Here is a 15,492-nt window from a genome sequence, read left to right on the forward strand (position 1 = left end):
AACGTGTTGGTCGATACCTACGACGGTACCACCAACCCGGAAGACCACATAATGGCATACACCAACCTCATGTACCTACAGGGGTTGGATGACGCCGCCTGGTGGCGATGCTTCCCGGCAACATTGAAGGGCATAGCCCAACGATGGTTTGGCAACCTGCCAGCCGGGTGCATCAACAACTTTAAGACACTCGCATATCTGTTTGCGTCCAACTTCTCCATGAACATCCCTGTCAAGAAGACAAGTCTTGACCTAGGGGCTATTCAGCAGGGAGATAAGGAGGGACTGCGGTCCTACGTCAAGCGATTAAATCTGATGAGAATTCTGATCCAAGGGCTGTCTGACAAAGTTGCATACACAGACTTCTTCAAGGGTCTGAAGGATGGGTCGACTTTCAAGTTCGACCTGGTCCGCAAGAGATTTGCCACCCTCCAAGAGGCGCTGATGGAAGCCGAAGCCTATATACTGGCGACGGAGCTCTGTGCCATCAAGCACTCGTCGGAGCCTAGACGGTCCGACAAGAGAGAGAGCCGGCCTGCCCAACCGGCCAAAAAAGAAGAGGGCAAGAAAAGAAAAGAAGTCTGGGCGGCGGATTGATCTGGTTAGCCGTCCTAGAAGAAACAGAGAAAGTTGGAGCCGTACGTCCCCAAGTACGAGTTCAACAAGGACTGCTCCTCCATCCTCATGGAGATCAAAGACCGGTTAACTCTTGAAAAGCCGGCTGCAATGAAGAGTTCTATCAAGAACCGTGACAAGAGCAAATACTGTCACTTCCATGAGGATGTGGACCATAACACTAATGGTTGTTATAGCCTCAGGCGGCTATTGGACCGTCTGGATGATGAAGGGGCTTTGACATCCTACTTGGTGAAGTCCAAGGGTAACCCCAAACCCAACAATGGACAACCGTCAAAGAAGCCGGCTGTGAGCTCTGACACTAATGAAGAGCACATCTTCACCATAGCAGGCGGCTTCGCAAGCGGTGGTCCTACCATCCGGGGTACCAAGGATAACATCCGGAGGAAACTATCCAACCCAAAAGATGAGGGTCAGGCGTTAAAAGACACCTTCCCTGAGGTCTTCATCTCTGAGAAGGATCGGGGTATGGTCAGGCAGCCCCATGATGACCCAATTATCATCGATTGCAAGGTAGCCTACCAACGAGTGGGCCGGATCCTCAATGATACCGGGAGCTCGTCTAACCTGATAAGCTATCAGTGCTTGGCAAAGCTCAAGTACAAGCCTAGCAGTATGCACAAGGCTTCTCACCCCCTAGTCGGCTTTGAGGGAGGAGTAGTACGCACTACTACAAAATATGCCTTAGAGACCTGTTAAAATAGGCATAAGAGACCTCTTCTTTGGAGGTCTCTACCTCACAGGTTTCTTTGGTTAAGAGACCTGGTCAATAGAACAGGTCTCTTTGATATTAATAAGAGACCTAAGAAGTGAGACAACAGGTCTCTTTGCGCGTGATTATTTTATATATTTCAGAAAGCAAAGAGACCTGTTACCATGGCCAACAGGTCTCATAGTTGTTATTTAAGAGACCTGTTAGTAACGATAACAGGTCTCTTTGTTACTTTTTTTTTAATTTTTTTTTCACAAAATCCAATTATATTTGTATTTGTTCCTGTACGGTATATGAGCAGTATTTGTTCTTGTATGGCACCTGTAGGATATTTGTACCTATATTTTTCACCTGTTATATATATGCACATCATATACGAAGTACATTACTCCATAATTTTATAATATTCATGGAACATATAATAATAAACAAAAGTTGATAAACACTTTTACATATATCCATTAATTATAGTATAACCTCCAAAAATAGTATACAGCAACATTTGCAAAAAAAAATCCAGTATTCCCCAAAAATTTAAACCATTCATTTAATTTCCATGCCATCTAAGATAAGCTCCAAAAGTACTATACAAAAAATTCTAAAAATCGCAATACTTTTCCCAAAAGTAATGGACAAACTAAACTCACGCAATGTCTATACCATCTTCATTTCATTTTGTTCAAGCTCTAGAACATACTTAGCCCACAAGTCTCTAATTTCGTCAATATTTTCAGTTGAATATGTACAGGGGTCCGCTTTAAAAAACTGCAAGATAAACAATAAATCGCCGTATATAGTCATAACTCATTCATAATATATAATAATGGAAGATAATGCTATATTAAAAAAAAAAAATTTCACACACAAACAAATGAATATAATGATATGAGTTGAAATATGCAATGTCATGATTAAAATGAGCCATTTGGGGGTAAATTTTCCTTGCAAAGTAGCAGTTGTACGAACATATTGAATTTCTTGATGAAAATGGTGAAAGTGTGAAACATAAAATATTTTTTGAGTGGAAGCCTGTCACATGCTCCTTTTGTATGGACATGGGACATATGGAGAACTTCTGTCCTAAGAAAAAGGGTTGGAAGCAGCCTACTGAATCCATGGCTAGGAAAAGGTGGAGACCGGTGCAACTTGCTGGCAAGAAAGTAGATGTTCCTGGCAGGAAGTTTCAGCATCCTTCTGGGTCAGCTACTAGGGATCAAGGCAAACCTAATGGTGTGTAGGCTGGTGGGATTAATTCGAAGGGGGAGGATAGAAGACAGAACCAGAAAAGGGGCTGTTTAAGGTGGGCTGAAGATGCTGGTAGCTGCTGTAGCAGTGCTGAAGAGCTCCAACATGTTGATGACAATATTGTCCTGTATGGGAAAGAAAGAGATGGAGTATGCTGCTACTCTCTGTATGGGTCACTATTTCAGCAAAATGTCCTGTTAGCAGCGTGTTTTAGGCTTGCTTGCTGTGTGCTGTGATCTGGTGTTGGTAGGGCTGTTGGAGGCTTTTTCTTTGCTTTTGGTTTTTCAGTTTTCTGACAATTTATGCTCGTGGTGTGCCTGATTTGTTGTGGATTCTGCTGTGTTTGGTTGCTGCCCTTTCTGGTTTCAGCGTGTTTTGTTCTGGTTGCCTGAGGCTTTTGCTTCCCTTGGGCATGTTTTTGTGTAGGGTAGAGCTCTTGTTTGGTACTGTTCTGTTGTTTGTTAGTTTTTCTTTGGGGTTGTTGTGCTTTTGGCCCATTGTTGTTCTCGGCTTTTTGTGTATAGGCAGTTGGGTAGGATTGGGTGTGCCATGTGTTTTTGTGCCTTTTTGGGTTGTTTAGCCGTTGTAATCTTGAGGGCTTGCCCTCTTCTCTTTGGTATAAATAAAATTGCTTACTTACCAAAAAAAAAAAGAAAAAGAACACAAGCTTGCATATTTAGAAGCTCGAAATAAGTCAAGAGACATAATTGTTTTTTCCTATATTCGAGATACTTAGACAACAAGGTAATGATAAACCAAGTTATAGAAATAAAGATTCTGAACTATCTACATAAATTCACATCAAAAAACAATGCATAAATCAGATAAAATATACCTTATCGGAAACCCACAATACCCTTTTCTGTATAATCTCAAGCATATAGCGACAAACATAATATCCACAAACCTTGGAGTATTGAGGTTGTCGAGGACACTGTTAAAAAAGACATTCAAATTTTAAATGCATGAAAATTTGGCATTATAACACAAGCATTTAAATAACACATTATTCTTTTAACATCAAGAGTATAAACTAAAATGACATACCTTAGGTTGCTTCCACTCAATATATGGATCCTTTTTTATCTTCTTAATGTCCTTTCGATGGACCATGCTGAATTTTTTTAATCCCCTATAGAATTGTGACATTGTTTGACAAAAATAATGAAATGAATAATTAATAATAGAGCATATATAATACAAAAAACAGATATGTTGGATAATTACTCTAACACGTACTCATTTATGATCTTTTTAGCAAACTCATTGATCTCGTTTTCTTCCCCGGCCGGATCTAACCAGCACACTAGTCCATTCCAAGGACTAATAACAGCTAACCTCCAATGCATACTACACACAATGATAGTGATTATATTAGCAAAAATCAAGGGTGAATATTGAATAGTAATTGTATAGAATAACCAATCAAATTTTTAAGAAGCTAAGGCTCTAGGCAAAGCACAATTTGTTAAAAAAAGTAGCTTCCGCTTTACATTAGGGCATCGGGAGTCTCTTTGTACCATATATAGATGATTGAAGTTTCACATTCTGCTTTACATTAGGGCATCATGATAGGATTGGACAACATGACAACTATATCTAAACAGAGAGATAATTTCATAATGACGCCTGAAGATTTATGTATATGTTTGTATCACAGTCCCTAAACTCATATAACGGTTTGCATTAGGAATTTAGGCTTGGTCAGAACTCAGAAGAACAATACAAGAAAACATAAAAAGCCTTGGTCAGAACTCAGAAGCCTGGATACAAAGCATGAGATTTACGATGAACAAATTTCTGAAAACTACATATTCCTGGATGAAAGTTAGGCAACAAACCAGAATTTAAACCAGTTAACACCTTATCACAGCGGGAATGAGCATTGCAGTGACAGCATTTAAACATCAAGCTATACAGTTGATCATCATTGACCTTACTTGGTACATTAATTATTTCCAGCCTTTTTACTTAGTTTTAAATCCATTAACGAGGTCAAGCAGCAAGTATATAATAGGAAAATAGTTCTACAATTGACCTTTTAGCATCAAAGCATCATCAAACTACCCAAACAATGCCTGAATTTACCAAACATCTTTAAAAAAATCTGATGACATCAGCTACTGTATACGACCAATGAAAAGGTCAAAGAAGCAAAATAAACCAACCAATACTTGGATGCAAAGCCAGACCATTGCCTTTGAGGAAAACGACGAACATACTCTAACTAACTACTACGTACACTTACTTGTCATTATAAGGAGCAAAGAAGAATTGATTGACATTCTTTCCCTCGTTGCATCCAAAAACACGAGCTAGATAGTCGGATCGAACCTCCTCATCTGTAGTTGGTGTCATTGGAGATAAAACATTTGTGTCACAGAATCCGTACATACCCGAGACAACTTCATTATGACAATGACCTTTCAAGTACCTTGCCCCATCAAAAGTTGTATACGTTGAAGTTAATAATACACAAATACATTCAAGACTAAAGGGGTAATTGGTAAAAAACATTCGCTTTATGAAAATGTTCATTTGGGATTCTCCAACCTCTCTTTTAAAACACCAATCCAACAAGTCCTCGTAGTCAAGCATCACACCCACATCTTCATTAAGAAGCATGCATTTTGGTATTGGTATAGAGAGTGTCACACCCCTTTTTTTCAATACCATAGCATGAGTATTTAACATACGTAACCACGTGAAGGTCACCATCTCGCGATCCTTTTCGGTGATAACGTACTTAGGAGTTGTGGATACTTGAGATGATGCTAAATGTGGAGATGGTGTTGTTACATTTAACACTTTTTCTGAGTGGGTATTGGTCTGTAGCGTGAAGAATAAGAAACATTATAACATGATTATAGTATATATATAAGGAAAATGCACTAGTGATTACTTGTATTATACAAGTCAATATACAAATGATGCATGTCTGCATACAAATAACATCATCATATTAAATACACGAAACAAGTGCTAATAACACATCTTTTCATTTTCACCATAAAATAAAGTAAATAGAAGTCTAGAATATTCGTGGCATGATGGTTAGTGCCTAAGTCATTGCTTGCTTTTGATGAATGAATTTAGAAAATAAATTTTTAAGTACTATATATGTTCTGACATTTCCTACTAGAGATCTGGATGGATTAAGCTGAAATTTTTTAAGGAATTTGCATACATAACAAAGTGCCCCGTTGATAACACATGCTGAATAATATTACACTGCAAACATGTACCAGTTATTAAATTTCATACCTTTCTCGGAAAAATCAAGGAAATCGGCCAAGGTGTGTAGCTTTTCTTTGCATGACAAACATAGACTAGTTCCTCATTAGGACATGGCAAGAGAGCAGTTGGCACAATATCTTCTGTAATTGTGACTCGAGCATGACTAGGTGGCATTAATCTAGAATGAGTAGCTCTGACATCTGTTGTTTTCTCTACCTGTCCGTTAGCAACAATTTGCAACTCTTTGTTGTTTCCTTCGATTACTAAACAACAATCACTCCACCCCTGAACATAAATACACCCATTTTTATCAAAAGGTAAAACTTACAGGACTATAACGTTTAAATTTTTGCAACTAATCACCATTTTATATATATTGAGTTAATTCCTCTATATTGGTTTAAACAATTCAGTCATGAGGACTTAATTAGAATGAAAAGGCATACCTCGGGAAATTCTTTCAAATCACAACTCTGATTCGCAAGGTTAGTTGTAGGCTCAAGTTGATTGTTACGATATGTTTGAGGCCAGGGAACATGATATGCCTCAGTCTCTAGGTTTTCAGTATGAGATTGCGTTTTTGTGCAATTATCTTCTTTCCCATTACCTTGTGTACCATAAATATCTACCCCCCCAATGAATCAGGGGTAAACCCATGCCCTTTTCTCCCTTGCTCGAAAATTTTGCCTGTTAACAGTTGAGTTAGAGGGATACCTTGAAGCCCCTGACCAAAAGTATCATCCAATTGGGGAGCACGTGACCCACCTGCCAGACCACTAGATTCACCCTCCAGGCCACCAGACCCACCAGCCAGGCCAAGAGACCCATTAGCTTGGCCACCCTCTAGGCCACCAGACCCACCTGCCAAGTCACCAAACCCACCTGTTAGGCTAACACCCAGGCCACTAGACCCACCACCCAAGCTAACAGACCCACCAGCTAAGCTACCTGTCAAGCCACTAGACCCACCTTCCAGGCCACCAGACCCACCAGCCAGGCCAAGAGACCCATTAGCCTGGCCACCCTCTAGGCCACCAGACCCACCTGCCAGACCACCAGACCCACCCTCCAGGCCACCAAACCCACCTGTTAGGCTAACACCCAGGCCACTAGACCCACCACCCAAGCTAACAGACCCACCAGCTAAGCTACCTGTCAAGCCACTAAACCCACCTATTAGGTTACCAAACCCACGTAAGCCACCTGACCCACTTGTGAGGCCACCAAACCCAGCATCCAAACTACTAGAAGTATTGTCGCAACCAAAAAATCCACCTAAACCAACTTGTTGACCTCCAACAGCCATGAAAGATTTTATTTGCTCTTGGCTGCAGCATGACATCAAGAAGGACATCATAAAATTTTGTCTGTTATCCATGGAGACAAGTTTCGATTTCATCATGCCTATTTCAGCATGCAATTGGCTGGGTGGAGCAGGTTTGTTATAACCAAAATAATCCTTCACTGTAATGCCTGAACCAACACCTCTCACTGAACCACCATGCTCACTCTTATGCATTGCTTTTGCTAAGATATCATCTCGACCCTGAACAATGATTTCACCTCTTTGAACTTGACCCTCTAATGCTATATGAAAAACATACAAACGATCAAGTTTAATAAAAGTATTTGCATAGATTATTATTTTGAAAAGAAAATTTTTAAATGCTTGAAAAGTAAAACATTCAAAAAGATTAAATATACTATCTTACTATTGCATCATGGATTTCCTTATCAGCAAGATTGTCAAATGTTATAACTCCATCTTTGACATGAGAATGAGCTTTAATCCAAGTTAGATGCCGCGACACTCGTGACACATGGACTCCTTGCTTTTCAAGTTCTTTTACCTAATAGTACAGAAAACCAATTTTGAATATTTAGTTAATATTATTAAAATTGTGCAAAATCATAGTAAGTAAACATCATGTAATTAACACTTACAATCTCCTCTTCAAAATATTGGTACCCAAGTCTACCGCCACGATAACTTGAGGACTTCTTCTTTGCCTTTTCACGATTCTTTTCACTCAATTCCTACATATTTTTAAAGCTCAAAGTCAATTGATAAAACTGTTTACTTGTACATATATATTCACATTATTGTTTAGATGATGCAATAAATCAAAGTATACCTTAAATTCATCAGAAGTGCAGATTTGAACAAAGGTATCCCAATCCGATTCACATATAAAAGGATACTTGTGTGGTGGCTTTTGACGAAGTGTTTTATCTCTTTTATATAGCCACTTGGTTCTTAATCTAGTCTTGAAAGCTTTCCATCAAATCGATGCTCGTGTTAGTACATAACCTTTGCGATTCTCAGGAACATAAAACCCCTTCTATGTTCAGACAAAACAAATTTATAAGTTAGTACAAAAAAAAAACTTAAATTTAAAATGATCTTGCCATTCTAATACATGATTAGTATATCTTACCGAGATAAATCCATAAACTTCATCTAACACTCCTGTTGGAACTTCATGCCAATCTTTGTAGGCAATGCTTATTCTTTCACGTGCCATTACACCAATGTAGGTGGAAAAATGGGTCTTGTGTTCACCAGTGGGAACTCTTTTACTTGGATGCCATTGTAATGGGATTTGGGTACCAGCATGGATAGTCTTCCCCACCTTTTTAACTACAGCACGACCTCTCTCCTCACAACTTGACTCTTCGGAATCATCATTCGGTTGTACTTTCTTTTTCTTTCTGGCCATGTACCTACGTTAAATTTATAAGTTAAATTCACTTTGTTAGTTATATAAAAGAACACGACACATTATTAAAATACTTGAGTAAAAGATAGCTAGCATGATACGTGAGAGTAGGGGTCTTAAAAAAAACCCGACCCGGTTGTCCCGTCCCGAATTCCCAATGACCCGCAAAATACCCGACGGGAAATTTTCAAAATTTTCTGTTTTTTTTCGGGTCGGGTACTCGTTTCGGTAAAATAAAAATTTCGTGGGCCGGGACATGGGACAAGCTTTGCTAAATTCGGGTACCCGGATATCCGTTAAAAAAAAAATGAGAACTTTTTATTTTTTTTTTTCAATTACAGCAGGCTTTTTTTTTAATTACAGCAGGTTTTTTTTTTTAATTACTGAGCGGCAGTGAGCTCTCGACAAACATGTAGAGGCAAAATAAACACAAACCTAAATGAAAATAGCACCATAAGTTAGCTACGCAATGAACGTGATCTGGATGTAACCAATACAAACACAATGGTAAGGGTGACCAGTAGTTAGTCAAAGCACAAATTGGCAAACAAAATCAACAAGGAAGAGCAGGGAAAAAAAGTACTCCGTAATGAGTTGACGACTGGGGAAAAATGAGTAGCATACACCATGTACATTGTACAATCCTTTGGCACACAGAATAGAGATTTAAAAGGTGATTAAAAAATGTAAGTTGATTTGTGCTAGTATGACACATAATCATGCTAAGCCTCAAACCAAACAAGCACATATTCTGATCTTAAAAGCCTAAAATCAGTCTGTAGCATGTACCCAAATGAAACCTAAGTATTGGACTCTGAATGGAGTAAGCAACCCAAGTGGGTGCAAGTCATCAAAAGTAAAACTACAATCAAGGGCATAAAGAAAGCATGATGAAAGGCCACCCAATAATGTTACATAGCCATGGCTGGGAAAGCAATTTCAAAGACCAGACTGAGGACAGTGAAATTTGCAAATATACATCCCAAATACCTGCCTAAATGGTCCCTATAATGAAACTGAAAAGTATAACCAGCCAGGAAGCCAGTGATGATCTTGTAAGATGCAAATAGCAATAGCAATAGCAATTTATTTTAATTACAGCAGGTTTTTTTTTTTAAATTACAGCAGTTTTTTTTTTTAAATTACAGCAAGTTTTTTTTTTAAATTACAGCAGTTTTTTTTTTTTTAAATTACAGCAGGTTTTTTTTTTTTTAAATCTGTAGAAGCATGCATAACCCTAATAAATTCAAAGTTATTAGCATTTAAGAGCAAACATTCTCTTTTGTAATAAAAGTAGATATATAAAAGCAAAATTCACCTTGAACCCCTTAAGAGTTTTTACGACTACTCTTTCTCTTTCGCTTTCGCTTCACTCGCTTTCGCTTCACTTTTATTATTGTTATCATCATCTTCCCACAAACATTCACTGTGGTCTTCTCTTGCGTAGATCGAAGAATCATCAGCAACATCATCATCAACTAGTCCTTTTCCCAGCAAAGAACTACCTTCCAAAACACTATCATCGCCCCAATCATCTATGGCATGTCGTGGTCTGGGTGTTATAACAGCTGACATTCTCTTATTTTATGGATCGGTCATATAAAACACTTGTTTAGCTTGACTAGATAAAATGAAAGGATCTTCCTTGTGACCAATCTTATTAAGGTTAACAAAAGTCATTCCAAGGCTACTATGATCAACCCCGTTGTTATTATCAACCCATTGACATTTGAAAACTGGTATTGAAAAGTTGGAGTAATGAAACTCACAAATCTCTTCAATAAATCCATAGTATCGCATTGTGCTAGAAACGGGATGCTTGTCTTTTGCACTAGCAAAATGAATAGCTTCGGCCTCTACAGTAACCCCACTATTTTGCATAGTACTATTTTCATCTTGCAGCCTTGTGTAAAATGTGAAACCATTGATAACATAACCTGAATAGTAAGTAGCGTTGAAATTAGGTCCATATGCCAAACTCTTAAGTCGATCAGAAATAGAACTCGGAGAATCCTGAAGCTCCCTCAAAACTTGATCCTTGAACCACCTAATGAACAATCTATTGTGTTCATCAGCTATTGATTTCTCATTTGCTCTTCTATCGTAATTCCTCAAGTCTCTCATGTGTTTTTGAATATATGGCATTACTTCATCCTCATTGTGAAGAATGTACGAATGGGCCTTGTGCCAATCGTCATAAGACATGTCAAGTTGTTTACGGCCTAGGGTCCCCTGACCACCCATTCTTCCCATATGTCGAGAAACGGGAAGCTCTATCTTCATAGAATTTGATATAAATTCACTAGTATATGCAAGAACTTCTTCATAAAAAATTCGTTTAGTGATACAACCTTCAGGGTGAAAAGCGTTCTTAACATAACCGCCATATGTTTTCATTTTCCTTTCAAAAGGCCACTGATTTCTCAAGTACACAGGACCACAAAATCTCACCTCTCTAACCAAGTGAACTGGTAAATGAATCATGACATCAAAAAACGATGGTGGAAAGTACATTTCTAATTGGCACAAAGTTACAACAATTCCATCTTCCAATGCAGTCAACTCTTTAGGATCAAAGACCTTGCTATAAATTACATTAAAAAATAAACAAAGTCTGGTTATGGCAAAACGAACATTTTTAGGCAAAATTAAACGAATAGCCACTGGTAAAAGATGTTGCATTAGAACATGGCAATCATGAGATTTAAGGCCCACAAGTTTCAAGTTTTCCATATTCACAAAGTTGCGAATATTTGAAGAATAACCCTCTGGCACTTTTACTCCAGCCAAGCTCTCACAAAATTCAATTTTCTCTTTTCTTGACAATGTATAAGCTGCTGGAGGCAGGTATGCTCGACCTTTGTCATTCACAACAGCATGGAGTTCACTTCTAATCCCCATGGTTTGTAAGTCATCTCTAGCTTTCGTGCCATCTTTAGTCTTCCCACGAATATTCAATAAAGTACCAATCAAACTATCACACACATTCTTTTCAATATGCATCACGTCAAGCGAATGTCTCACAAAAAGGAATCTCCAATAAGGTAGGCGCCATAAATATGAACACTTCTTAAAGCCTTGCGTAGGAAGAGCAGACCTATGCTTTTTCCCATAGGTAATTTGAATGTCTTTAACCTTTTTAAAGACCTCTGCACTTGACAGAACTCTTGGGCAACCTTTAAAATCTTGTTTCCCATTGAAGGCCTTTTTCCTCTTACGAAATGGATGACTCAAAGGAAGATATTGCCGATGTATAGGGAACACATGCTTGCGTGATGCGCTCAACCATTCTCCCCCGCAATCCTCCATGCCTTGGGACAAGGTGCTTTCCCTTTCACGGTATACCCAGAAAGATTACCGTAAGCAGGAAAATCTTGGATGGTGTTAAACAACATTGCTTTCATGATAAAGTTCTCGTTACGATGTGCGTCAAACACCTGTACACCATCCTCCCAAAGAATATTCAAATCATCAATGAGAGGTTCCAAATACACATCAATGTCATTTCCAGGTTGTTTAGGCCCAGAAATTAGCAATGCTAAAAACATATATCATGGTTTCATGCACAACGAAGGAGGTAAGTTATAAGTAGCCAATATGACGGGGCATGTACTATATGTGCTACTCAAGTTCCTAAATGGATTGAACCCATCTGTAGACAATGCAAGCCTTAGATTACGCTTCTCTTTTGCAAAGTCTGGGTATTTTCCATCAATAAACCTCCACTGCGGAGAATCGGCGGGGTGTCTAAGCATTCCATCATCTAATCGACCATAATGATGCCATATTAATTTCTCTGCATCCCCTGCATTTGAGAACAGCCGCCTACACCGTGGTATAATTGGAAAATACCATAATACCTTAGCAAGGGACTGTGCCACCACTTTTCTTATACCGCGAAGCTTTACAAATTGAGCAGCTCTGTAAAGATTCATTTTCATTTTTATACAACATGCAATTGTTAGGACACACATGGATTTTCTCGTAAGGTAAACCCATAGAGCTTAAACTCTTTTTTGCCTCATAAGTAGTAGATGGAAGGACATTGTCTTCTGGAAGCATGTCTTTGACAACTTCTAGTAGCATGTTGAAGCCTGTATCAGTCCAACCATGACCTGCTTTCAAGTTGTATAACTTGATTATAGCAGACAATCTAGTATACTTAGTGCAACCGTCATACAAAGGCTTTTCAGAGTCATTTAAAATGCTCTCTAACATGGTAGGATTATCATCAAAGTTACCTTCACTGAATGCAACAAATCTTCTAAATTATCTGCCTCATTTGTGCTATTACCTTCACATACACTACCCGCTACATTACTAACAAGAGGTTTTTCCCTACATTCTCCATGCCAAATCTAATTGGTATATGTTCTATCAAATGCCCACTTACTCAAGTGATTAAGTATTTCGTCCGACCTCTTATGTAGCAAATTGTGGCACATATAACAAGGACATAGTAGCTTGGGACGACCACCACTATTAGTAACTGCAAAATTAATGAACTCTCTAACACCTGCTTGATATTCTGGATCACCCGGTTTTTTTGTTGATATCCAACTTCGATCCATTCTATATGCACCAATAGCAATTCAAGACTTTATAATAATCATAATATTTTCGAAAGCGATAATGTCTTCACATATATGTACATGTAAGTCTTGATTATAGCGAAGGGGGTGACAAGATATTAAATTAGAGAATACAACAAATATTTACTAGATTAGACAAAATATTTTTATCAACAGAAAAACGACAAAACCATACTTTTCACGGGAAAATAAAATTTGAAACCATAACCCAAGCAGCCACCACATATGCAAGAAGAATATTTAAGGCTACAAACTAAACATGAATCATCTGAATTTAAATATCATATTAATTCAGAACATTGTATTCAATTAGAGAATAATAAAAAGAAACATTAAATCCATTTACAGTACAATAGACTTTAAAAGCAAGACAAAATTTTAATACTACCTCCGTAAACGGTTATCTGCAACGATGGGACATAAAGTAGAGAGGAAAAATGTCCCATCGTTGCAGATAACCGTTTACGGAGGTAGTACTATAACCCATGGCAACAAAGATTATCGAGTTTAAGAAAAAAAAGTCACAAATGCTGATCATAACCTAGTGTTTCGACTTGAGGCCAGTTTCAATTTTTGAGTTGAGCTTCTTACGCTTCAACACTTGAATCAAACAACTCTTTGTCCCTTAAATTTTGCCACATTATCTTTTTTAGAGTATCCCTAAAAGATTGTCTCATATCATACATATACATGAGGAACCACAACTTTACTCAAATATTACAACGTATATTAAATATTTAGGATCACCACTTTTCCTTGTCATCAACTCCACACAATCAAAATATAACTATGGGGCAAACAAATGAGGACAAAAGTCGCCAAAATTTATTGTAAACCAGAAGAAGCACCAAACACAAAGAAAAATGGAACTTCTAATATTTGTACAACTATAAACAAGGCAGAACAAATTATTACGAAAACAATTGGCTAATCAGTGATGTTGCACAACTTAAATATAGTTCTTTCAACTCTATTTTATCCAATTATCAATATTTTAAATGTAGATAATCAAAATCAATTGATTTATGTTAAATATTTATGTATCATTATTAATCTATGTATATGGGCGGTGATTATATGTTTATTAATTGCTTCCATCATATTACATTGCTAATTCAAGATCAAATTGGCTAATGAATTAACTAAGTCATAAAACTTACAATGAATTACAGAGCCATAACCATCTCATCCATCACAACTATTGAAGACTACTCTCAACATAAACAGCTGAGATGTACTTCCTATATCTTTTTTTTAAAATGGAACTTCTAATAAGTATCAAATTTCCTCAACTCATTTACTACGCTATCTGATATTACAAAATGATCACCCAATAGCCTCATTAGCGTAATTGTCATTGTACAACTATAAACAAGGCAGAACAAATTATTACGAAAACAATTGGCTAATCGGTGATGTTGCACAACTTAAATACAGAAATTCACGAATCACGAATGCTATAAACTCAATCTAGCCAGAGGCCAAGTATATTCACATATAAGACGCATGCTTATTTGACTGGGTAAGGAACAGGAATGAAAAATACCTTAAAAAGAATAAGAATGTTCTGGTTGTGGCGGGAAATCGATCAAATGTAAAGTAGTGCAATTGCTTGTATTATGGCTGGAAATTGAACAATCTTTATCAATAATTAATAGTGAACAATGAAAGAAGAACGAATTTGTGGTTGGGGGACGTGGCCCGGAATGCGAACGGCTTACCTTTGTACAATCGCCTGAAACAGAGTGGTTGATAGTCGTGACCCGAGTACGCTTCAGATGGTGGCGGCCTTGTAAACTAGACGACGGTGGAGGCCTTACAAAGTGGACGGTGGCGGCCTTACAAAGTGGATGATGGTGAAAAACTTGGGAGGGAAACCATGGAAGTTCAAGGGTTTGGGTTTTTTTGGAGGAGGAAGATGAAACTGCTATGCTACAGTGCTACTACTCTCCACCTCCTTTTAACTCTTACTTTAATTTTTTTTTTTTTGTTAAGTGTTAGTCTAATATAATTAGTAGTAGCGTAGTATACATTTCCTAAAAAAAAAGGAAGTTAGTAGTCTTTAATTTTTTTTATTTTTTTATATACCAAAAAAAAAAATTATTTTATTATTTTTTTATTTACCAAAAAAAAAAATATATTTTATTATTTTTAACAAAATTTTACTCAATATTTGTAGAATGCTTCTTAGTATTTGATACTAGTGTACACGTGATACTAGTATGTAAGAACTTATAAATAATTTTAAGATTAAACAAATAATAATAAAAACAAAGAGACTTCTTAACACTAACATCAGGTTTCTTTGTTTTTTTCCCGCCAACAAACAACTCATTAGAGACCTGTTATC

General features: G+C 37.5%; 3 protein-coding genes across 4 annotated transcripts; all 3 read right to left on the reverse strand.

Annotated features, from left to right (window-relative positions):
- Positions 1-1,773: 1,773 nt before the first annotated feature.
- On the reverse strand, positions 1,774-15,234 carry LOC110728489. Of its 2 annotated transcripts, none has more exons than XM_021908129.1 (13): positions 14,864-15,234; positions 14,689-14,765; positions 8,269-8,554; positions 7,966-8,169; positions 7,775-7,867; positions 7,543-7,680; positions 6,277-7,417; positions 5,858-6,115; positions 4,842-5,422; positions 3,833-3,943; positions 3,641-3,725; positions 3,429-3,527; positions 1,774-2,113 (listed from the first exon to the last, which is right to left on the reverse strand). In XM_021908129.1, exons 8-13 carry the CDS (start codon positions 6,002-6,004, stop codon positions 2,003-2,005), a joined length of 1,134 nt encoding a protein of 377 aa, XP_021763821.1. In that variant the 5' UTR covers positions 6,005-6,115; positions 6,277-7,417; positions 7,543-7,680; positions 7,775-7,867; positions 7,966-8,169; positions 8,269-8,554; positions 14,689-14,765; positions 14,864-15,234; the 3' UTR covers positions 1,774-2,002. The 2 variants fall into 2 exon arrangements, with proteins under 2 accessions (XP_021763821.1, XP_021763820.1); XM_021908128.1 differs by having other exon boundaries at positions 7,966-8,172.
- Positions 6,456-10,125, reverse strand: LOC110728453. The gene is made up of 5 exons (XM_021908097.1): positions 9,899-10,125; positions 8,269-8,554; positions 7,775-7,867; positions 7,543-7,680; positions 6,456-7,376 (listed from the first exon to the last, which is right to left on the reverse strand). Exons 1-5 carry the CDS (start codon positions 10,123-10,125, stop codon positions 6,456-6,458), a joined length of 1,665 nt encoding a protein of 554 aa, XP_021763789.1.
- LOC110728454 lies at positions 10,135-11,859 on the reverse strand. Its single transcript, XM_021908098.1, has one exon. It carries the CDS (start codon positions 11,857-11,859, stop codon positions 10,135-10,137), a length of 1,725 nt encoding a protein of 574 aa, XP_021763790.1.
- Positions 15,235-15,492: the final 258 nt, after the last annotated feature.

Source organism: Chenopodium quinoa, unplaced genomic scaffold (genome assembly GCF_001683475.1).
Source record: "Chenopodium quinoa cultivar QQ74 unplaced genomic scaffold, ASM168347v1, whole genome shotgun sequence".
Classification (NCBI taxonomy): Eukaryota; Viridiplantae; Streptophyta; class Magnoliopsida; order Caryophyllales; family Amaranthaceae; genus Chenopodium; species Chenopodium quinoa.